The 26,380-nt window shown below is 39.5% G+C and overlaps 1 protein-coding gene across 1 annotated transcript in view; it reads left to right on the forward strand.

The window, feature by feature from the left end:
* LOC129928392 (sarcoplasmic reticulum histidine-rich calcium-binding protein-like) overlaps positions 1-26,380 on the forward strand; it is a 116,357-nt gene that overhangs the window by 88,447 nt on the left and 1,530 nt on the right. Inside the window, exons 2-6 of the mRNA XM_056042619.1 lie at positions 20,291-20,479; positions 21,122-21,310; positions 21,580-21,768; positions 22,527-22,715; positions 23,239-23,427. Of these exons, the coding sequence (XP_055898594.1) occupies positions 20,291-20,479; positions 21,122-21,310; positions 21,580-21,768; positions 22,527-22,715; positions 23,239-23,427 (945 nt within the window). The remainder of the gene's footprint in view (positions 1-20,290; positions 20,480-21,121; positions 21,311-21,579; positions 21,769-22,526; positions 22,716-23,238; positions 23,428-26,380) is intronic.

Consider the following 26,380-nt stretch of genomic DNA (forward strand, 5'->3'; position numbering starts at 1 on the left):
CCCTCGTCTCAAAATAGGACCCATAAGTTGTTTTTCTAATCAAATTTTTTTTTACAAATCCTTTGATCCTATCAATCATGAAGTTGTACTTTCTGATAGTCTCTCATTTGGCGTCCTTCGTGTTGCGTAAGTTGTTTTTTTTTTTAGTCAGTATCACGACCGAGATGAATTTAATTCACACAGTCTAAAGCAGGGGTTCTCAACTTGTGTGTCGCGACCCCCTTTGGGGTCGATTGACGATTTGCCAGTGGTCGCCAAAAACCATCGAAAAAGTTTATTGTTTTTGTCTGTTGCTCTATTGTGCGGGGGGGGGGGGGGTCGCGACAGAGTGGAGATTGTAAAAAGGGGTCGCCGAGCTTAAAATGTTGAGAACAGCTGGTCTAAAGGGTCGATGACCAATGTAAATTGATTTCATCTGAACTGTACCAAGACGGAGGGGTTGAGTTCTGTAATGTTTCACTGATGACTCTATTACAACTTAGTACCTCTAACTTAGTCTTCAGCTATCCTAGAGAATTCGGTGAGCAGGTCCAAACTTTCCCAAAATAATCCTTTACTTTTAGCTTTCTTTCTTCGACTTTTTTTTTTTTAAAACTATATTCCTAGTGTTAGCTCACACTTTTTCATAGTCAAAGGTCAAAAGATAAAGTACAAAATTTAAAAATCCTTTAAAAAAGAAACAAAGCTTATCTAACGGGAAGAACTCCACACTTACAACTTTACAACTATATCACTCAATAATGTAGAAGTTGTTTGCCTTATTTAATATCAAACAAAATAATTAATTACAAATAACTAATTGACCGGCATCCAGGGTTCGAATCCTGGTGAAGACTGGGCATTTTTATTTCAGGATCTTTGGGAGCTTTTGAGTCCACCCAGCTCTAATGGGTACCTGACATTAGTTGGGGACAGTAAAGGTGGTTGGTCGTTGTGCTGGCCACATGACACCCTCGTTAACTTTTTGAACAAACGTGCCTAAGAAAAATCGAAAAAATCTTGGAAGACAACGGCCACCCGCTCCATCAGAACTACGCCAGGTCGTCGCGAAGTGGGCGACTGCTGTCAATCAAAACAAGAACGGAGCGGTACAAAAACTCGTTCGTACCTCACTCGGTCAGACTCTATCACCGCCACTCATTGATCAGGGAACATGAAATGCACCAAGATACCTGTGTGTAGTCGCTGAATGAACTCTTTAAGTTGTCTGTTGTATTTATGTGTATGTTTCTGTTGTGTTGTCTTTATATGAGAAAGGAGTCCTTGTAATCACAACAAATTTCCGTAAGGATCAATAAAGCAGTCTTAGTCTTAGTCTTAGTCTTAGTTAACCGTAGGCCACAAACAGATGACCTTAAGATCATCTGCCCTATATATCGCAAGGTCTGAAAGGGGACTGTACTAATTGATTAATTGTTTAATTTTATTATTGATTCATGTTTTGCTAGTTGTTTAATTATCTAATGAAACGAAACGCTACATATTAAGCCGTATCTGTGAATACTGAATTTCCCTTGTTGGTATCAGCAAAATAATTAATTATCAGTAATTAAAATTGATTAATTCATTAAATTTTATATTTATTCATTTTATGTCTATGCTAATGAATAAATTTTTAAAGTTTTAACTGGATCCGAGAATGGAAGTAGGACTAATAACGTGTTCAAACTTCAAACTTTTAACCAGATAGACAGACAGACAGACAAACTGAGTTAATATAAGCTATGTAAAAAGTTGGAAGAAAGATGGTCAAAAGACACAAGTTCAAAACTCATGTAAAAATAGTATAATTTTTTATAGGTAAAATTTCCCACATTTTCAGCCAAGTTGACAGAGAGTAGCAGTAATCAAGCGAATGACCTCGGTTTGATCCCATACTGGCCATTTCTTTTTTTACAAAGCTTACATCAACTCACTCTGTGTGTCTGGTAAAACGTCTGTACACGTTATTTCTCCCACACCCAATCTTGGATCAAGCTGAAATTTCGTACAATTATCATTTTATCTGACAACACAAGAATCAATTAAAAAAAATAACCTAATAGTTAACTAACTATTGGTTATAAATTATCTTGTTTGGTATCTCGAACAAGGGGAAAAAACTATTATTGACTGAAGTGGAAGTATAAGCTGAAATAGTCCCCCTTGATAGGTCGTTGTCTGAGTCTTATTGAACACAAACCTTAAAAATAAGTCGATAAGCAATAGATAACATGAAATAGAAACAATAGATAACTAGACAATCTTCGATGTTCATAAGCTCTTCTCTAGCTCGGTGGTTACCGTGTTGGCTTGAGAAGCACGAGAAGGCTTGAGTCATGAGTTGGAATTGAAATCGTTTCCCCCTTTTATTTATATGAATGCTTTTTTTATTGTTAGTCTAGATCTAGTACAAATTTAATTACAAGACTGATCCAAACTAATTAATACAAAAACGCTTAATATAAGATTTTTTTTTAAAGTTTTTTCTTTTTCTATTTGAATGATAAATAAAATGTGAATGTTTAGTTTACTATTTTATTTGAACATGAATTCGGAATGGAATTTTTAAAATATTTTTTTTATAATACCTGTTTCCTCTTCGGGCGTTGTGTCTAGTACACTATCTAGCTTATAATGAGCTGTTGGCAGGGGCGTAACTAGGGATTTGGGGGCCCGGGGGGATTGACCTCTTTGGGGGCCCCTTGCATTTTGACATTCGACATATGACATGGAATAATGTACGCAAAAATATATAAGCCCCAAATCAAATTGGTTCAGTATATCAGTAAACTTAACAAAAAGTAATCAAGACTCTTAATGAATAATACCTTTGTTTATTAGTTAAATAATGCACAAGTGACAAATCTCAATTGATATCGCTTCACGTCGTGCATTCTGTGCAGCAAAGACATCTATAACATCAACTACATCGATACTTTCTAGTATTTGTGACTTCACTGACATTAAAGCAATAATAAGCCTTTCTTGTGTCATTGTGCTCCTGAGATAGCTTTTGATGAACTTGAGTTTTGAGAATGATCTCTCACATGACGTAATGGAAGTGGCCTGAGTTAGCGGTATTCGGAGGAGGTTGCAAAGTTTGAGCACACGTAATTACCATATGAAGGCTGTTTCCTCAATATGTCTATTGGTGATTGTATTACTGGTTTGTTGATGAAAAGTGCTCGTACATCAATGACATCATTGAAAAAGCGATTTTCCATTTATTTCATCATACAAATAGGAAAAGTAGCACAGTTTGTCATAAGCGGGTCTTCATCTAACAGGTGTCTTGGTTCTAGAAGAAACACAAAGGTATCCATTTTCTTTCCAGCCTTTGAAATCTGCCCTTCATCTCCATATGAAATCTGTCCAGCACTTCTGTCGCAACACGTTTGAATTGCAGTTCTATTGACAGTCCTACATTAGAACTCAACTTCCCATCAAGTCTTTTCTTTCTTCTGGTTGTTTTGATTACAGGGAATCCATAGTATTCACTACCTTGTTTTGCTTTTTTGATGGATTGGGTTTTTGTCAGTTTCTCATCATTTTGCAGAAAGCATGAAAGGGTACTTATTTCTTTAGCAGCTTCCCGTATATGCAGTCCAGACTTTTGTAGTTTCTTCCGAACTATATTAATTGGGCGCAAGAGCTTTCAAGATAGGCAAAAAAATCTTAATTTTCCACTGCATGAAGAAGATTCTGTCCTAATATTATATGGTATTACGTCATTGTTGGTTGTTTATGTTTTGTGCGCAAGCAAAAGGATTCAGAGCATACAAAAGTGGGAAAGATCCATATCTCGTTATGCTCGAGTATAGAAATACTCCGATAAGTGGACTGCCGTATTTACCATCACAACTGCTGAGCAGAAGACTCAGGGAATCATTCCAACTGATCCCAAACTATTGAAACCATCGGTAGCTGAAAATGCAGAGACATTACTCAACGAACGACAGATGAAAAGCAAAGTGAAATACAATGCAAAAGCAAGACTACCTAAAGATTATTCTGTCGGAGAGATCGTCTAGGTCAAACATGGCAGAAAGCAGTTGTCATAAAAAAAACATTCAGCACCCAGATCTTACATCATAAAGACAAACGATGGAAAAACAGAAGAAATCAACGCTTTTTACATAAGAGTTTCGATGAAGACATCTCTGGGTACTATGATACCGATGGAGACAATGAACTGCAAACTGTTGGAACAAACGAAATAGACAGTTATAGATCAACGTCTACAGAACTTGTTGTGCCAGTCAAGACAACCAGAAGTGGACGAATTGTTAAAGTTCCTAGTAGACAGGGCTGGCCTTAGGCCACTGCAGCCTATGCGGTCGCAGTGGGCCCCGCGCTTTCATAGGACGCGCGCTAACTCTAAATGTACATTATTAAATTAAACCCTATAACGTATATAAAATAACAGGGTTTTCGCTACCTCCTGATTTTCTAGGGCCTCCAGGAAATCTCATGAAAAGCCAAAATTACGATAAAGTCCTGAACTTTTTTTGAATTTATTCAAATCTCCTTAAGAATAGACGAAATGGACATTTTGGGGTGCCTATAAATAAAAAGTGGCATTGCGAGCTTTCATTTGATAAAAATGTATTGCAAAGACGAAAGTAGGCCTATTTTCTAATTCAAAAAAAATAATATTGACATTATGCTCATCCCTACCCAAACTAGGCCCCGCGCGATCCGTTTCGCATAGGGCCCCGCAAATGCTAGTAGATATCACTCTTAAGAACTTTAAAAGGAAGGGTGTGATAATAACTTCAAAAGGAAGGATGTGCTAATATTATATGATATTACGTCATTGTTTGTTGTTTATGTTTTGTGCGAAAGCAAAAGGATTAGATGGAAATAAAAATAGAGTTTCCATTGGATTGAGGAAAGATGAATAGAGGGGTAATAACTCGAGTGTGAAGTTTAATTCTGAAATTATAGACGCCAAACCCGAATAATGGACTATTCTAGCATTATTAAGTATAACTTTTGGATCTGTTATACTCGATTCTGTAAATTTTGCTTCAAGGTGTATTAGTGTAGCCATAAAATACTCGCCATTCAGATCTATTATTAGTAAAGGTAACAAGATACCTGGAATTCGCTGTATATCGTGCAGTTTTATTCGTGGCAACAAAGTTTAAAATGTAAAACTAACTTTAAAAAAAAACTTTGATCTCTGTGGGAAAAAATATTTTTAAAATGTCAACAAAGTCAACGTACTGATAGACCTAGATCTAGGTTTAGTCTTTGTGATAAATTTTTAATCCATAAATGTTAAAAAAAAAATCACCCGTTGACACTATTTGCCAATCCAATATATTAATTTATGTATTTACAAATAAATTTCGGACACCCATTTGGGGGCCCCCCCTAGGTGGGGGCCCGGGGGGGATTTTAAATTTCTCCCCCCCCCCCTCCCCCCCCCTTAGTTACGCCACTGGCTGTTGGCTCCTGTTTAGACCCTATCCTTGTTTGAAAGTGTGATCTTTACTCCAGTTTATTGACATTGAAGCGATGAAACAAGCAATATGTACAAAATACTTTTTTTTTTAAATCTTTTTTGTAAGGGAAATAACTCCACAGATACTCAATAATGTAACATGTATTTCCCTTTTTTTTATATCAAACACGGTTAATTAGTTGCCACTAATTAGTTAATGATTGGATTGACTCATATTTTGTAAGTCGAGACTATAGATGCAATAGATAGCACAAAATAGAATCGATCAAGAATGCAAAGTGGTAGAATAATGTATTCAAAAGTTGTACCAGACAGACAGACACTGGAGGATCCAGGGGGGGGGGGGGCGATAGGGGCGAATGCCCTCCCCCATTCGGCCAACCCCCCTCCCCTGTAGGGGGATGCGGAAGAGTATTTGTATAGAATTCACACAATCTACATATGAATTTATTACTTATGTTAATGATATATACTAATTATTTATATTTCAACGTATTTTTAGATTTGTTGGCCCCCCCCCCCCTCTAATATGTTGGCCGATTTGGTGGGGTCGGGAGTGGGCGATGGCATCAATCCCGCCCCCCCCCCCCATAAACTTTCGAGTGGGGTGGGCGGTTTAATTTATTTGTAGAAATCAAAGCTTGTTAACAGAATCAATTAGATATCTATATGATTAAAAATTGTTATTGATGTTTTAACCGATCTTTATATTATGTCGTTCCCCTGTTAGCCGATTTGGGGGGGGGGGGGGGGGGAGAGAATACCTCTACTGCCCTTCCCACCTAAACCCTTTGAGTGAGATGGGGCGGTCCTACTTTTATGGGGAAATCATAGTTTGTGAACAAAATTAGTTAAATTTAAATATAATTTTTATATTATGTCACTCCCCTTCTGGTATTTTGGCCGATTCAGTGGGCTAAGCGGGGGGGGGGGGGGGGGGGGAATTCATCTACTGCCCTCCCCACTCTAGCCCTCTGAGTTGGGGGTGGTCCTCTTTTTTTGGAGGAATCATATTTTGTGAACAAAATTAAGTGATTATTTATATAATATAAGCTACGTTTTGATATGTGAACCCATTTGTATATTATGTCGCACACACACTCTAATCTCAAATGTTATCATAGGTAAATATAAAATGAAAAAGGGTTGTAGCAGGTGATAGGGGCGCCTTCCGCCCATAGGACAAACCAATACTTTTTCTTTTTTTTTTTTATTAGAGTTAAGAAATTACAATATAATAAAAAAATATGTCACTAATATAATTTATATATGTTATAAATTAAATTTTTATATTGAGTCGCTCCACCCCTATTCTTTAATGCCAAATGCTGCCATTAGCAGAAATTATAAAAAGGAGCGAGAATTAATCGTTTTCACTCTACTGCCCCTCCTCTTTCCAGACGAAAACATGATGTTTTAAAACAGAATAGTCAAATATGGCGACAGAGTTTATGTAATTTCACATGAATTTATCATAAATTTTTAAAGAAAGACTTTGTTTTGGAAAATTTAGAATTCATACGAAATTTTTCAGTATATAAGAGTAACGATTGAGATGAGTTCTGAACCTAAATATTCTTTTCCCAGTCGCCTTTTTCCAACCTTTACTCAATCTGATATTTTTCTAGTTAAATAAATTTGGGACTATAACTGACAATTTATGCTTGAATCCTAAAAATGCAAAAAAAAAAATTAGAATCTAATTGGTTCACTTAATTTCTCCTCCCACTTCCGAAATTTTTGTTAGAGCTTTGAATTCTAGTTGTGTAACAAAACAAAGTTACAAACAGGCTAGTTGAACAAAATGTATCATTACGTTACGTTTTTTTTAAACTATTATTTTTCGAATATTTTTTTTTCCTCAGCGATCCTCAAAGCCTTATTCTGAATATATGGGGTATATTCAAATCGTTTTATTTGCAATGTAGTAAGGGCCTATAAATTCATATTAGAATATTTTTCAAGTAAAACACTATTCAAAAGGTCCTTTTTTAATAGGATGAATAATGAGTTTCTGCAGTGAAAAATGCAAGAAAACGCTTATGGCGTCGCGACTTTGCCCCGAACCCCACAGATGAATAATGAGCTGTAGATGTCAGGATAATGCGTTTCTGCAGGGAAAATTGCCATAAAACGCTTTTTCGCCCCGAACTCACTCTAGAAGCTTACAGCGCTCCCCCATACCACCAAGCTATCGAAAGAAAGGCCTTTTTTTTCTCTCATACAGGATTAGGGTTTGGAAAAAAAATCGCCCCTCCCCCCCCCCCCCTCCAAAGTTCTGGTTCCGCCAGTGCAGACAGAGTGAGTTCATTGAGCTTTGTAAAAAGGGATGTCTAAACCATCTCGTTAACCTCACCCAGCCAGATAAGCCACTGACCCTTTTTTTCCCTTCTGTATTTATCTAGATCTAGTTACTTGCCCTTTTTTTAACCTCATCTTTCCAGCTTCCAATGAGGTTTTCTCACACTTGTCAGCGTTGGGATATTCTTGACATTTCTTTGACAGAGTCTAGAAAATCTTGCCATGACATCACGTAATCTATTTCAATACTCAGCAGTAAGGAGTTCTGTTCACAATCGCGATAGACAATTCTCTTCAAGTTATTGCCCTTGACACTTGACGGGAGATTATTGATTATGAAAGCTTGGAACATTTTTTTTACAATTCTGTTCACCTTGTTAGAATGAAATTAGCATGATGCATATCATTGGAACTCGTATTTCGAAATCTTCATTTCATTAGAAATACACAACAATTTCAACAAACAAATTGAACTACGAAGGGGAAAGCATAAAGGCTAAATACAGACTACATGTCACATTTTATTTTCACAATGAAAGTGATTACAGTCACAATGATATAACCATATTTGTTATTAATTGTATGAGAGGTACATATAGTCTGAGGGGCGGACTGGCTATATGGACAAAAAGGCAAATGCCTGGTGGGCCGGTACCAAATGGGTGGTCTGGTCGCGACCAAAGAATAAAAAATTTTCATTGTAGACAACTTAAAAAAAAAAGTGACAGCAGCAAGGCACAAAGGCCCGAACACGTTTTCTTGTTTGTTTTTTAAATTATTATTACAATTAATTTTGTTTGAAATTCAACAAGAATATCAAGAAAAATAAATTATACACTATACGTATTATCATTCACTGTACTTTCTGCTATGCACGAGCGGCATAGACTGCTTTGATGTCTTCGAGGCTGTGTTTGGCCTAATCATTTTGCTGGTCGGCATGGACCTTTGATGGCGCTCCCATTTTTTTTTGCTCCTTCCCTCCCCCGTCTTCTGATAGTTCCATTGTCAGTTAACGAAAAAGAGGGATGAGACTGCAGGGCCGGTCCTACAGATTGCGGGGCCCTATGCGAAATGGATTGCGCGGGGCCTATTCGGGTTGTGATAAGGATAATAAGTGAAAAATAAGATTTTGTATTAAAAAATAAATTCGTCTTTGCATTTTATTCATACTTTACTAAGTACAAAATCACTGTCAAATTAGCTTTATGAGCCATCTACATTAGATAGTAAACATTCAGATCTGCCTTTTGGATTTACCATCGAATAGCAAAACATCGCTTTTGTTGTTTTTTTTAAGATGTCGAGATAGATTTATATCTATATTTGTATGCCAGTGACCAGTGGCGTAACTAAGGAGGGTGGGGGGGTGGGGAGAATTTTAAAATCCCCCCGGGCCCCCACCTGGGAGTCCCCAAATGGGTGTCCAAAATTTATTTGTAAATACATAAATTAATATATTTGATTGACAAATAGTGTCAACGGGTGTCTTTTTTTTCCAACATTTATGGATTAAATTTATAACGAAGATCTAGGTCTATCAGTACGTTGACTTTGTTGACATTTTAAAAATATTGTTTCCCACAGAGATCAAAGTTTTTTTTAAAGTTAGTTTTACATTTTAAACTTTGTTGCCACGAATAAAACTGCATGATATACAGCGAATTCCAGGTATCTTGTTACCTTTACTAACAATAGATCTAAATGGCGAGTATTTTATGGCTACACTAATTAACCTTGAAGCAAAATTTACAGAATCGAGTATAACAGATCCAAAAGTTATTCTTAATAATGCTAGAATAGTCCATTATTCGGGTTTGGCGTCTATAATTTCAGAATTAAACTTCACGCTCGAGTTTTTACCCCTCTATTCATCTTTCCTCAATCCAATGGAAACTCTCTTTTTATTTCCATCTAATCCTTTTGCTTTCACACAAAACATTAACAACAAACAATGACGTACTATCATATAATATTAGCACATCCTTCCTTTTGAAGTTATTATCACATCCTTCCTTTTAAAGTTCTTAAGACTGATATCTACTAGGAACTTTAACAATTCGTCCACTTCTGGTTGTCTTGACTCGCACAATAAGTTCTCTAGACGTTGGTCTATAACTGTCTGTTTCGTTTGTTCCAACAGTTTGCAGTTCTTTGTCTTCATCGGTATCATAGTACCCAGAGAGGTCTTCATCGAAACTATTATTCAAAAAGCGTTGATTTCTTCTGTATGTTTTCCATCGTTTGTCTTTATGATGTAAGATCTGGGTGCTGAATGTTTTTTTTATGACAACTGCTTTCTACCATGTTTGTCCTAGGCGAACTCTCCGACAGAATAATCTTTAGGTAGTCTAGCTTTTGCATCGTATTTCACTTTGCATTTCATCTGTCGTTCGTTGAGTAATGTCTCTGCATTTTCAGCTACCGATGGTTTCAATAGCTTGGGATCAGTTGGAATGATTCCTTGAGTCTTCTACTCGTCAGCAGTTGTAATGGTGAATACGGCAGTTCGCTAAGCGGAGTATTTCTATACTGCGAAGTATTTCTATTCTCGAGCATAACGAGATATTGATCTTTCCCACTTTTGTATGCTTTGAATACTTTTGCTTTCGCACAAAACATAAACAACCAACAATGACGTAATATCATATAATATTAGCACAGAATCTTCTTCATGCAGTGGAAAATTAAGAATTTTGTGCCTATCTGGAATTCAGTTCAAAGCTCCAGCGCCCAATTAATATAGTTCAGAAGAAACTACAAAAGTCTGGAGCTGGACTGCATATACGGGAAGCTGCTGAAGAAATTAGTACCCTTTCATGCTTTCTACAAAATGATGAGAAATTGACAATAACCCAATCCATCGAAAAAGCAAAAGAAGGTAGTGAATACTATGGATTCCCTGTACTCAAAACAACCAGAAGAAAGAAAAGACTTGATGGGAAGTTGAGTTCTAATGTAGGACTGTCAATAGAATTGCAATTCAAACGTGTTGCAACAGAAGTGCTGGACAGATTTCATATGGAGATGAAGGGCAGATTCCAAAGGCTGGAAAGAAATTGGACACCTTTACGTTTCTTTTGAACCAAGACACCTGTTAGATGAAGACACGCTTATGACAAACTATGTTACTTTTCCTGTTTGTATGATGAAATAAATGGAAAATCGCTTTTTCAATGATGTCATTGATGCACGAGCACTTTTCATCAACAAACCAGTAATACAATCACCAATAGACATATTGAGGAAACAGCCTTCATATGGTAATTACGTGTGCTCAAACCTTGCAACCCCCTCCGAATACCGCTAACTCAGGCCACTTCCATTACGTCATGTGAGAGATCATTCTCAAAGTTCATCAAAAACTATCTCAGGAGCACAATGACACAAGAAAGGCTTATCATGGATTTAATGTCAGTGAAGTCACAAATACTAGAAAGTATCGATGTAGATGATGTTATAGATTTATTTGCTGCACAGAATGCACGACGTGAAGCGATATCAATTGAGATTTGTCACTTGTGCATTATTTAACTAATAAACAAAGGTAGTATTCATTAAAGGAATCTTAATGATTATTTTTTGTTAAATTTGATTTTGGGCTTATATATTTTTGCGTACATTATCTCATGTCATATGTCGAATGTCAAAATGCAAGGGGCCCCCAACGAGGTCAATCCTCCCGGGCCCCCAAATCCCTAGTTACGCCCCTGCCAGTGACTATTAAAGTAAATTAAAGATTTTAATCTTCTTTTTTTAGTTAAAATTCGCCTTATTATTACATTTTTATAAAATAAAAGCTGACAATGCCTTTTTTTTTTGCTAGTAGGATTGGCGTTTTCCATATTGAATCACACCCAGAAATGAAAATTGTGTCTGTTTTTAAGGAGATTTGATTCAGTTTTCACAAGATTTTAATAATTTCAGGAGATTTTCATGACTTTTTTGTATATTTTACAATTTCAGGAGAATTCCAGAAACCCTTTAATATCAAGTTAAAATTGTTTATTTTAATAAATTACACATAGAATTTGCGCGGGACCTATGAAAGTGCGGGGCCCACTTCGGCCGCATAGACTGCAGTGGCATAAGACCGGCCCTTGATGAGAGAGGTTAAGTTAGAAAACATTGATATAATGAAGCAAAAAAAAAAATAGGCGCTACAATTAGCTCTTTAACAATACTTAATAGAAATTAAATTGAACATATAGACACAGCCGCGACATTGCAAACCGCCCAACTTATTCACTGCTCAATATGGATCTAAAGTTCTACTTTCTGCGATTTGAAAAAAAATAGTAAGTTTCTTTTTGTTTATTTTTAAAAACATAGATCTAAAATACTAAACTTTGGGCTTACAAAAAAATTATTATTTAATTAAAATAAATCATATTCTTAATAAATTTTTATACTAATATAATTAATGGCAAACTTATGCTTAGTATGAAGTCATTAATGATGAAAATTATTACAATAATTTATATAGCGCTGTCACATCCGATATTTAATGAAAGGAGATATAGATTTAATTTATATTTTAAATAATGGGTCATGGTATATTCATATAAATACAAATCGGGTTTTTGAGAATGCACTAGGACGAAGCAAGAGCTTTTCACATTAAGTAAGTAGGCCTAGCTCTTTAACCTTTATGCTTTCTCTTTTTCTTTTAATGGAATGGGTTGCCTGAGTCACCCAGGAAACAATTGATTTAGCAAACTTTATATATTTTGTAGAGAATTAGTCTTACACCTATAATATAACACATGGGCGTAGCCTTGAGGGGATGGGTTCAAACCATCACTTGCCTCAGACCTCATTGTCTGAAAGGGAAACTTTACTTACTGCCCCAGTGCAGACAACTTAAGTAAACTACAGTCACCAAATTTCATGAGCGTAGCCAAAAGGGGTTTTGTGGTTACCCTCCCCCCTCCAATACAAAAAATTAAAGCATTTTACCATTTTCTACCAGTCTCTGAACTCCAGTGAATAGCAAATTTAGTTTTTGTTTTGTTTTTTAGCGGAAGAGTAGCAGGCTAATTGCACTGTATATACCTGAGAATATGTATTTTTTAAAGCTTAAAATAACGGAAATGATGTTTGGTTCCGGGGCTAAGCCCCGGACCCCACTGGGGCAGCTCACAGCACTCCCCCGGACTCCCTACCTGTCCATTGGTGGTGTGTACTGTCTTTTTACTAATTATAGGAAGAGAGTATTCTAGGGTAGAAAAAACTTTGAAAGAATGAAAGATCAGAATGTAATGAAGATTAATTACATATACACACACACTAATATATATATATATTGTTACGAATCTCACTATCCAGGCTCTCTGCAAACTGCACCATACACCACCAACTTAAAGAACTTGACAACTCAGGGCTCCAAAGTAACGTAACACTTTAATAGTTGAATAAATAACAGCCAATACTGTACAATTGGCAACACGTACACTGTACAAATATCTCTCCGATAACACCGTTCCGCAGTATCAACTCTTGCACTGGCCTCTCCGTCTCGTTCCGGGCTTGCACTAGGTTCAACAGTTCAAGACTGACTTCACACACTAGGGCTCGTTGTGTCGGACTCGATCACAGACCAAGATCAAGACGCCGTTCGTCTCAACTGTACTTGACAGTACTCCGCACTGAACCGTCGTAATGCTCCGTACAGAACCACACCGTTGAACTGTGCTGTAGTCGATCGTGTTCTGAACTCCTGTCGTGAACCCGCTTTCTGAACCGTCTTGACTGCGTCGCCTCCGCTCTTATATAGGGTCCCTACTGGCCTTCTCGAACCGGACAGAACGCCGCTCGACGTTTCTAGGTGGTCAGATGACTACAACTCTCGTGACGCCCCTGAGCTCTGTTCACGTCGGCGATCCTTCCCGAACTCTCTTGTTGACACTCGTCTCGGCCGATCGTCGTAACTCGTCACGGTTGACCGCTCGTCTAGCGCTGGCCTGGGGCGATTTGCGTCGGCTGACTACACACACCCCACTACCCCCATCTGTGCCACCACCAGGTTTATAACACTGCCCCCTCCTTAGATCTGTCCGTCCCGGACAGAATCAACATCATGGCATTGGCTGTGAAGTTTCATCGCTGTAGGTGGGGGTCGATCGGTGGCAGTTGGCTTGCCTCTTGAGCTTGACGGAGTCATCCATGTTGCAGTCAGCAATGGTCGCTTCCTTCTTCTTCGCCAGTTTGCCTTGACCTGGTTGCCCCGCCGTCGTGATTTCATTGCCATCCACGTGGAATTCAGAAGACGTTTTCTTCTCCTCCAGTTAGCCTTAATCTGGGTGTATCGACGTCGTGATCGCATCCTCATCCATATTGCACTTAGGAAAAGTCGCCTTCTTCTTCTTCTCCGCCAGTTGGTCTTCATGTGGCTGCAGTTATTTCTTGGTTGAATCACCATGCACGTTGCACTACGCAAACGCCGCCTTCTTCTTTTCCTCCAGTTGATCGTCCTCTTGTTGCAGTGACGTTTTGGTTGCATCGCTCTCTTGTCTGTCGGTACTGAGGACAGCCACTTGACACATGGAGAGGTATAGGATGTAAGGGCAGGGATTACCAAGATTGTTGACCAAAGAGGTGGCTTCATAGGGCTTTGCGAAGAAGGACTGGGATGGGCTTCAAATCCACAGGACAGGTAATTGTGGGACAGGTCATCATCTTCAGCCTTGTCTGGAGGGCATGCTTGTGGGGCAGGTTGGTAACACTTCACTTCATCTTCGGCTTCAGGCTTCATTCGGCTTTCTTCACCATCATCAGGACCTCTCTCTCTCGTCTCAGTATCGGGCCAATCGCTTGTTGGTTTCAGACCTGGTCGATGACTTTCATCGTGCAAATGTCCATCAACTTCAACGTCAAGCTTCCTTGGATTCTTTTCACCGCCATCAGGACTTTCCTCTCCAGTCTTGGCAGCCTGACAAACGTCTGTTGGGTGCCGATCTGGCTGGTATCTTCCGACTTGCAATTGTCTCTCAACAACTTCACCAGGTATCAATGGGTTCCCATGATCACCACCAGGGCTTCTCTCGCTGATCTTAGCATCTGGACGAACGTCTGTAGAGTCCAAGCCTCGCCGGTAGCTTTCATCATGTAAACGTCCCTCAGCAACAGGCTTGTAGGAAGAATCAGCGTTCTCTTGATCTGTTTTGCTGTTTGAGGTGCTCATATCAGGTAAAGCTTCAGCACAAGATTCGTTCGAACTATGGGCAGCTTCCATTGTCTCTTCATCTGTCTCTTTCGGCTCCACAGGTCTGTACTCCCTGTTTTCAGATTGACAGGCAGCACCACATTCATCAGCGTTGCCGTTGTCACTGCATATTTCTTCAAGGCTTTGGGTGGCTAGTAGTTCATTGTTTAACGATGGCGCAGCTCCTTTATCTTTCAAGTCTCTTTGGTCGTACAGGGTTTCTTCAACCACGTCCATCGTTTTGACCACGGGGCTCGTCACTTCTTTCACTGAGGTACCCATCTCTTTAATCTCTCTACAGATGTCCTCGGTGTACTTCTTCAGTGTCACACTCATAGCCCGAATGAACTCTCCAAAATCTGGTGCGACTTCAAACAGATACGTGTCTGGATCTCCCTCTTCTTCAACTATACATTCTCGGAGGCGTGCTTGTAAGGTTTCTTTATTTCCGCTCGTTTTCAGATCTCGATCACGGAGTTCTTCCTTCAGTTCTCTAAATTCAAGTTCGTACAGCAGTTTCAGACGAGCCATAGTAGATCCGATCCAATCCGATTCCGATCCGATCCCACTTCTGACACCAGTGTTACGAATCTCACTATCCAGGCTCTCTGCAAACTGCACCATACACCACCAACTTAAAGAACTTGACAACTCAGGGCTCCAAAGTAACGTAACACTTTAATAGTTGAATAAATAACAGCCAATACTGTACAATTGGCAACACGTACACTGTACAAATATCTCTCCGATAACACCGTTCCGCAGTATCAACTCTTGCACTGGCCTCTCCGTCTCGTTCCGGGCTTGCACTAGGTTCAACAGTTCAAGACTGACTTCACACACTAGGGCTCGTTGTGTCGGACTCGATCACAGACCAAGATCAAGACGCCGTTCGTCTCAACTGTACTTGACAGTACTCCGCACTGAACCGTCGTAATGCTCCGTACAGAACCACACCGTTGAACTGTGCTGTAGTCGATCGTGTTCTGAACTCCTGTCGTGAACCCGCTTTCTGAACCGTCTTGACTGCGTCGCCTCCGCTCTTATATAGGGTCCCTACTGGCCTTCTCGAACCGGACAGAACGCCGCTCGACGTTTCTAGGTGGTCAGATGACTACAACTCTCGTGACGCCCCTGAGCTCTGTTCACGTCGGCGATCCTTCCCGAACTCTCTTGTTGACACTCGTCTCGGCCGATCGTCGTAACTCGTCACGGTTGACCGCTCGTCTAGCGCTGGCCTGGGGCGATTTGCGTCGGCTGACTACACACACCCCACTACCCCCATCTGTGCCACCACCAGGTTTATAACAATATATATAAAGCAGAAAGTAAGGAGTATGTATGTATGTATGTATGTATGTATGTATGTATGTATGTATGTATGTATGTATGAATAAATGTATGTATGTCCCCGCATAGAAATCAAAACCGTTTCACCGATATTGATAAAACTTGGCAAAAATGTTCCTTGGGTACTAACTAAGACCGTAGTGTATGTATGGTAGATCTAAAACAAACTTAAGACCCTCAAAAAAAAACAAAGTTGCCCAACTCTATAAAAGTATTGTATCTTATAAATCTAGGCCATGTTTACATGCTGTGTCTAAGAAAACATTTTACACATGAACATACAAATACGTGTCTATTCATTTCATTATTTGATGCACATTAACCTTCAAATTTCAGTTTACAAAACATTTTTGTAGCCTACATGTTCAACTCTGAAAAGTCATTGGATATTCTGGCTGATTCAGGAAACTCATTCTATGCTTTATTGACATTAGTAAAGAAGGAGCACTTGTATAAATTTGTCCTAGCATAGGCATATAGAAATAAGAAATATGCCTTTATCTCATAGTCTATTTTTTTAATATAAAGAAAGCGACTATCAGTGCACCACTTAAACAAGTTTGGTTTTTGTTGTTTGTCCACAAATATGCTGGTATTTCTTTTGTGCTTCATTAATGGGGACGTTGTTTTTTTTTTGTTTTTTTTTAGGTTTGTCGCTGATGTGAAAAGTATTCATTATTAATTTTGATTTGAGCATGGGGTTTTCTATTTCGTTGTTTTTTTTTACAAATAATTACAGTTATGTAACCGATTTCCAACTTTTGAATTTTTAATGTTTTTTCAGTGCTATATATTTATTTTAGTAGTTTTTTTTCAAAGTATTCTCTTAACGCCCTTTAATTGTCGAAGGATGGCATCTAACGTATTTCAATTGAGTGATTTAGATAGCAGCTGTCCATGGACATTTGGGAGCAATTAAAATCTAATTGCTTTCATTTTGTTATACAATCAGAGTGATAATGAGATTGCCAAGTCGATGTTTAAATTTCTCTTTAATGAGGGGATAATGTATTTAGAAAAAAAATAATAGCGTTCTTCAATATCAAATCGTTAAGGGCCGATGATGAAGGTAGGTGAGGTTTGAACCACGGACCAATGAATCTGAAGCATTTTCATGGGCATATCTATCTCCAATGCCTTTGGGTTACTCGGTAAAAATAGCGTCTGACAAAAAAAAGCGTCGACAAAATAGCGCGAAATTTCCAGACAAAATAGAGCAAGACAAAATAGCGCAAGACGAAATAGCGCAAGACGAAATAGCGCAAGACAAAATAGCGCAAGACAAAATAGCGCACGACAAAATAGCGCAAGACGAAATGGCGCAAGACGAAATAGCGCAAGACAAAATAGCGCAAGACAAAATAGCGCACGACAAAATAGCGCAAGACGAAATGGCGCAAGACGAAATAGCGCAAGACAAAATAGCGCACGACAAAATAGCGCGGACTTATTTATAACATGTATAATAAGTACCGGATTTTAGTATGTGAAGTTCAAAAACAGGCTTTTTTGTTGAGGTCTCAACCTTCATAACCACTGGTTCATTCATGGTACATTAAAGGTTGCGCCTGAGTTATTTATTCAGGTCTTCACAGCACATGCATTCATTGATCACTGTGCCGTACCTCTGTTATATACACTACTGCCATCTTAACAAAAAGTAGAGTATTTTTGACTTTTCAGGAAACTGTTGGAGCTAAAAGCAACTCTTGCTTGATATTCCATTTTGAGAAGGTTGGTAAGCACAGTATTGCCAGCAATCAGTCTAGTCGGTTGTGTATTCCATTTTGAGAAGGCTGGTAAGCACAGTATTGCCAGCAATCAGTCTAGTCAGACTCTAGTCGGTTGTGTATTACGTTTTGGACAAAGATGAAAATCTAGAAGCTACAAATCGTGATGATAAATGTACTGATGTTTGTTAAAATACTTTTATCCCTTTCATTTGGTCCACTTGTGGATGCTCGGCCAGATGTTATAAGTAATCGGTATAACTACTGTGAGGATAACTCTATTGGTCGCCAGAGACGAAACCGCAGAGTGATTCAAGATTTCTGATAACATTATGGAATGTTACAATAAGAGTACAGAACAATCTACCACTAAACAAACTATATAATGAAGGGATGGCATCTCGAATTTCAGCTGTCTATTGACGGGCAACACCATAATATCTACAAGTTGATTACTCAATTCGTGGAAGAATAGAAGTACACTGAGAACAGAAGTACACTGAGAACAGAAGTACACTGAGAACAGAGTACACTGAGAACAGAGTACACTGAGAACAGAAGGACACTGAGAACATGATTACACTGAGAACAGAAGTACACTGAGAACATTAGTACACTGAGAACAGGAGTACACGTAGAACAGAAGTACACTGAGAACAGAAGTACACTGAGAACAGGAGTACACTGAGAACATGTGTACACTGAGAACAGAAGGATACCGAGAACATTAGTACACTGAGAACAGAGTACACTGAGAACAGAGTACACTGAGAACAGGAGTACACTGAGAACATGTGTACACTGAGAACATGATAACACTGAGAACATGAGTACACTGAGAACATGAGTACACTGAGAACATGAGTACACTGAGAACAGAAGGATACCGAGAACAGGAGTAAACTGAGAATATGAGTACACTGAGAACATGTGTACACTGAGAACATGATAACACTGAGAACATGTGTACACTGAGAACATAAGTACACTGAGAACAGGAGGATACCGAGAACAGGAGTAAACTGAGAATATGAGTACACTGAGAACATGTGTACACTGAGAACATGATAACACTGAGAACATGTGTACACTGAGAACATGAGTACACTGAGAACAGAAGGATACCGAGAACAGAAGGACACAGAGAACAGGAGTACATTGAGAACAGAGTACACTGAGAAAATGAGTACACTGAGAACATGAGTACACTGAGAACATGAGTACACTGAGAACAGGAGGATACCGAGAACAGGAGTAAACTGAGAATATGAGTACACTGAGAACATGAGTACACTGAGAATATGAGTACACTGAGAACATGAGTACACTGAGAACATGAGTACACTGAGAACATGAGTACACTGAGAACATGAGTACACTGAGAACAGGAGGATACCGAGAACAGGAGTAAACTGAGAATATGAGTACACTGAGAACAGGAGGATACCGAGAACAGAAGGACACCGAGAACAGGAGTACATTGAGAACAGGAGTACACTGAGAACATGAGTACACTGAGAACAGGAGGATACCGAGAACAGAAGGACACCGAGAACAGGAGTACACTGAGAACATGAGTACACTGAGAACAGGAGGATACCGAGAACAGAAGGACACCGAGAACAGGAGTACACTGAGAACATGAGTACACTGAGAACATGAGTACACTGAGAACAGGAGGATACCGAGAACAGGAGTAAACTGAGAATATGAGTACACTGAGAACAGGAGGATACCGAGAACAGGAGTAAACTGAGAATATGAGTACACTGAGAACAGGAGGATACCGAGAACAGAAGTACACTGAGAACATGAGTACACTGAGAACATGTGTACACTGAGAACATGAGTACACTGAGAACAGAAGGATACCGAGAACATAAGGACACAGAGAACAGGAGTACATTGAGAACAGAGTACACTGAGAACATGAGTACACTGAGAACATGAGTACACTGAGAACATGAGTACACTGAGAACAGGAGGATACCGAGAACAGGAGTAAACTGAGAATATGTGTACACTGAGAACATGAGTACACTGAGAACAGGAGGATACCGAGAACAAGAGTACACTGAGAACATGAGTACACTGAGAACATGAGTACACTGAGAACAGGAGGATACCGAGAACAGAAGGACACAGAGAACAGAAGTACACTGAGAACAGAGTAAACTGAGAACATGAGTACACTGAGAACATGAGTACACTGAGAACATGAGTACACTGAGAACATGAGTACACTGAGAACAGGAGGATACCGAGAACAGGAGGATACCGAGAACAGGAGGATACCGAGAACATGAGTACACTGAGAACATGAGTACACTGACAACAGGAGGATACCGAGAACAGGAGGATACCGAGAACAGGAGGATACCGAGAACAGGAGGATACCGAGAACAGGAGGATACCGAGAACAGAAGGACACAGAGAACAGGAGTAAACTGAGAACAAAAGTACACTGAGAACAGGAGTAAACTGAGAATATGAGTACACTGAGAACAGGAGGATACCGAGAAACGAAGTACACTGAGAACATGAGTACACTGAGAACATGTGTACACTGAGAACATGAGTACACTGAGAACAGAAGGATACCGAGAACAGAAGGACACAGAGAACAGGAGTACATTGAGAACAGAGTACACTGAGAACATGAGTACACTGAGAACATGAGTACACTGAGAACATGAGTACACTGAGAACAGGAGGATACCGAGAACAGGAGTAAACTGAGAATATGAGTACACTGAGAACATGAGTACACTGAGAACAGAAGGATACCGAGAACAAGAGTACACTGAGAACATGAGTACACTGAGAACATGAGTACACTGAGAACATGTGTACACTGAGAACATGAGTACACTGAGAACAGAAGGATACCGAGAACAGAAGGACACAGAGAACAGGAGTACATTGAGAACAGAGTACACTGAGAACATGAGTACACTGAGAACAGGAGGATACCGAGAACAGAAGGACACAGAGAACAGGAGTACACTGAGAACATGAGTACACTGAGAACATGAGTACACTGAGAACATGAGTACACTGAGAACATGAGTACACTGAGAACAGGAGGATACCGAGAACAGGAGGATACCGAGAACAGGAGGATACCGAGAACATGAGTACACTGAGAACATGAGTACACTGACAACAGGAGGATACCGAGAACAGGAGGATACCGAGAACAGGAGGATACCGAGAACAGGAGGATACCGAGAACAGGAGGATACCGAGAACAGAAGGACACAGAGAATCGGAGTAAACTGAGAACAAAAGTACACTGAGAACAGGAGTAAACTGAGAATATGAGTACACTGAGAACAGGAGGATACCGAGAAACGAAGTACACTGAGAACATGAGTACACTGAGAACATGTGTACACTGAGAACATGAGTACACTGAGAACAGAAGGATACCGAGAACAGAAGGACACAGAGAACAGGAGTACATTGAGAACAGAGTACACTGAGAACATGAGTACACTGAGAACATGAGTACACTGAGAACATGAGTACACTTAGAACAGGAGGATACCGAGAACAGGAGGATACCGAGAACAGGAGGATACCGAGAACATGAGTACACTGAGAACATGAGTACACTGAGAACAGGAGGATACCGAGAACAGGAGGATACCGAGAACAGGAGGATACCGAGAACAGGAGGATACCGAGAACAGAAGGACACAGAGAACAGGAGTAAACTGAGAACAAAAGTACACTGAGAACAGGAGTAAACTGAGAATATGAGTACACTGAGAACAGGAGGATACCGAGAAACGAAGTACACTGAGAACATGAGTACACTGAGAACATGTGTACACTGAGAACATGAGTACACTGAGAACAGAAGGATACCGAGAACAGAAGGACACAGAGAACAGGAGTACATTGAGAACAGAGTACACTGAGAACATGAGTACACTGAGAACATGAGTACACTGAGAACATGAGTACACTGAGAACAGGAGGATACCGAGAACAGGAGTAAACTGAGAATATGAGTACACTGAGAACATGAGTACACTGAGAACAGAAGGATACCGAGAACAAGAGTACACTGAGAACATGAGTACACTGAGAACATGAGTACACTGAGAACATGTGTACACTGAGAACATGAGTACACTGAGAACAGAAGGATACCGAGAACAGAAGGACACAGAGAACAGGAGTACATTGAGAACAGAGTACACTGAGAACATGAGTACACTGAGAACAGGAGGATACCGAGAACAGAAGGACACAGAGAACAGGAGTACACTGAGAACAGAGAAAACTGAGAACATGAGTACATTGAGAACAGAGTACACTGAGAACATGAGTACACTGAGAACAGGAGGATACCGAGAACAGAAGGACACAGAGAACAGGAGTACACTGAGAACAGAGTAAACTGAGAACATGAGTACACTGAGAACATGAGTACACTGAGAACATGAGTACACTGAGAACATGAGTACACTGAGAACAGGAGGATACCGAGAACAGGAGGATACCGAGAACAGGAGGATACCGAGAACATGAGTACACTGAGAACATGAGTACACTGAGAACAGGAGGATACCGAGAACAGGAGGATACCGAGAACAGGAGGATACCGAGAACAGGAGGATACCGAGAACAGGAGGATACCGAGAACAGAAGGACACAGAGAATCGGAGTAAACTGAGAACAAAAGTACACTGAGAACAGGAGTAAACTGAGAATATGAGTACACTGAGAACAGGAGGATACCGAGAAACGAAGTACACTGAGAACATGAGTACACTGAGAACATGTGTACACTGAGAACATGAGTACACTGAGAACAGAAGGATACCGAGAACAGAAGGACACAGAGAACAGGAGTACATTGAGAACAGAGTACACTGAGAACATGAGTACACTGAGAACATGAGTACACTGAGAACATGAGTACACTGAGAATATGAGGATACCGAGAACAGGAGTAAACTGAGAATATGAGTACACTGAGAACATGAGTACACTGAGAACAGGAGGATACCGAGAAAAAGAGTACACTGAGAACATGAGTACACTGAGAACATGAGTACACTGAGAACAGGAGGATACCGAGAACAGAAGGACACAGAGAACAGAAGTACACTGAGAACAGAGTAAACTGAGAACATGAGTACACTGAGAACATGAGTACACTGAGAACATGAGTACACTTAGAACAGGAGGATACCGAGAACAGGAGGATACCGAGAACAGGAGGATACCGAGAACATGAGTACACTGAGAACATGAGTACACTGAGAACAGGAGGATACCGAGAACAGGAGGATACCGAGAACAGGAGGATACCGAGAACAGGAGGATACCGAGAACAGGAGGATACCGAGAACAGAAGGACACAGAGAACAGGAGTAAACTGAGAACAAAAGTACACTGAGAACAGGAGAACATTAAAAGACAGGAGGACCCTGAGAATAGAAAGACACTGAGGAGGACACTGCATGAGGACACTGAAAACTGGATTCTTAGATACAATGCTGGAGAACGAAGTAAAGCTGCTTGCAAATCAAAGTACCTCCAAATTAACAAGCTTCTGGCAGCTACACTGCCAATGTATGGAAGCAAGCCACTGATGACGTGGCATTGCATACAATCTGGCTGTTAAAGTCCTTGTCTGTAAATCTGACATGTATGGAAGTATGCTTGCTTTTTTTTTAAGTGCATGTCGGAGTATAAATAAATCTAATATATTTTTATAAATTACCACTGATTCACTGATTGATCAAGAAATCTCTTAAACTTTCCTTAGGAATCGTATGAAATTTCGTACACCTAACCCTAACCCTAACCCTTTACCTCCTAGGCGCTCACTAAGAACCGGATTTGACAGATTCGCAACCTGAAGAACGCTATATGTTATATATCGAAATTATCCATGTTTGCATATTCATATCATTTAAATTAAAGATATTTGTTCCGTGCTATTTTGTTGGTTAGGGTTATTTTTGTTTGCGCTATTTTGTCAGCGCTATTTTGTCGGGTCACCAATTAAAGCAAAGCCGTTCATGGAGATTGTGCAATGATTACATGCTTTAATATTTTATCAAATTATTTTTTTTTCATGATCAAGTCTACACAATTAGACAATATTATTATAGAGAGTATGTATAAAGTAGAGATTCTTTTATAGTTCAAAGTACACTAAGAGTTTACTTAGCTCTACTATAAATGACCACATTGCAAACCCCAATTCGTATCAGGGCAGAAAGGCATTTGATGACGCACCACTGTCCAAACAGACGAGAGCCAGCAGCGCGTTTGGTCGCTTTAAAATGAGACTATGGCGGAATCTTCTAACAAATGCATGTCTATGAAGCAGTGGTTCTCACAACCTTTTTGTATGGCTCTCAGACATGGGTGCTCTAAGGGAAACACCTAATGCTAACCAAACTCCAGAATAGGAACCTGCGATGCAATGCAGGCATCGCTTATTTACCAACAACCACATTCTACTGGAAGCCAGTGTGAAGTGAACACCCCTGAGTCCACCCAACTCTAATAAGTACCTGACATTGGGGAAAGTAAAGGCGGTTGATCATTGCGCTGGCCGTATAACACCTTCTTTAACCGAGGACACAGATTAAGAAAACGAATGTTGAAAACTTTGCTTTTTTTAAAAAAAAACAAATACAGGCTATAAAAGAAATTGATATGCATTGTATGTTTCACTGTGAAGCAAGGTTGTCGAAAATTGGGGTTTCCAGAGAACGACATCTGTCAAAATGTTTGCCCATACTGATCCTGAAGCCTAGTACAAATGACAGCTATGAACAAAAAAAAGGCATAACAAAAGCATCAGTTCAAAAAGAACAAGGTGGGAAATTTTTTTTTATGTTAAGCATAGAAATACCGATTACAATTTTAAGAGTAAAGTCTCTAACGCATTTGCACTCAATCCCAGCTCTCAAAAACCTTTTTTTTAAAAGAACCCCTTGAGAGTCGATTGGCTGTGATCTAAGACGGTAGATCTCCAAGTAAGTGTCAGGTTTCCCAGGCGGACAAGAAATGTTAAGGTAAAAATAATACTTTGTTATCGTGCATGCAGTGCGTCGGCTGGGCCTCAATAGTACCTTAAGGTTTGGCCTATCTCATATTAAGACTTGATGTGATGATTCGGCATGATCAAAACTCTTAGCTTTCTGGGTCTAATACTTTGCAATACAAACTGCGTGTCAGTGTGACTACTTCAGCTGCTCTTCTGAAAGTCGAGAGTCAGTTTTGAGATCCTCACTTGGCGCTTTGGTCTCCTCTTTGCCTGCACATATTTCAGAAGATCCGGAAAGACACAAAGGTATAGGCACATTCCTCGTCCCATATGCTAGGACAAATTTGTATAAATGCTCCATTTTTCCTATTGCTATTAGAACATGGAATGGGTTGCCTGAGCTAGCCAGGAAAACCAGTGACTTGGCAGAATTTAGGTCATTAGTTAATATGCATGACTAAATGCATGACGCGTAGGACGTAATCATCTTTTTGGCAGTAACGTCTGTATTAGATAAGATAAGATAAAAGCTGAGTCAGAGCCTGGCAATGAGATAAATATTTCACAGCCGTCGCTTCAGGAGCTTCACGGTGATTGACCCCCCCCCCCCACACACACACAGCTTAGCAAAGGTCAGTCTAATAAGAATGAAGCTAACATAGAAGAGAAACCTATTAGAAGGCTTTATTCAGAACGACACATGAATTGACAAAAGATATTCAGAAAGTAACACACTACAGAACAGAACACATGCTCATCATGTTACATAAACATTAACACAAAATATCAACGAATTCAGGACATGCACACTGTCTAAAATTAAATCAAAGCACATTGGTAAACATAAAACACTCTCTATAGTATGCTACAACAGGTAAATATAAAAAAAAACTAATCTCGGTAGTTTGGTCTCTCTCTTAACCTGTAATGAGGTTAACTGCCTGTTTCCAGAGTGAGTTTCTGAGTGCCCATGTAGATATGATGATTTTTGTTGATTCTCAAGAGGTCAGAGGTCTTTAGAGCCGTCATACAATTTCATCCTTTTCTGTCTTACCATAGAAGTGTTGACAAATTACTTTGCTGTCTCTGCACTTTGGGGGTCACAATTTATCTTTATCTTCACAATTAAGCTAAAGTAAAGTTCTTCTTTAAGACCTTGCGATCTATAGGGCAGATGATGTTCAGATCACTTTTTTTCTTTGGACAAGGTTGACGAGCAAGTTTTAATGTAAACAAATTAAACACGCGACGAGAATGTATAATATTAACAATGCTACTATCCAGTGAACGAATTTTCTGTGAACGATATGTCGGTGAAC

This window comes from Biomphalaria glabrata, chromosome 9, assembly GCF_947242115.1.
Source record: "Biomphalaria glabrata chromosome 9, xgBioGlab47.1, whole genome shotgun sequence".
NCBI lineage: Eukaryota > Metazoa > Mollusca > Gastropoda > Planorbidae > Biomphalaria > Biomphalaria glabrata.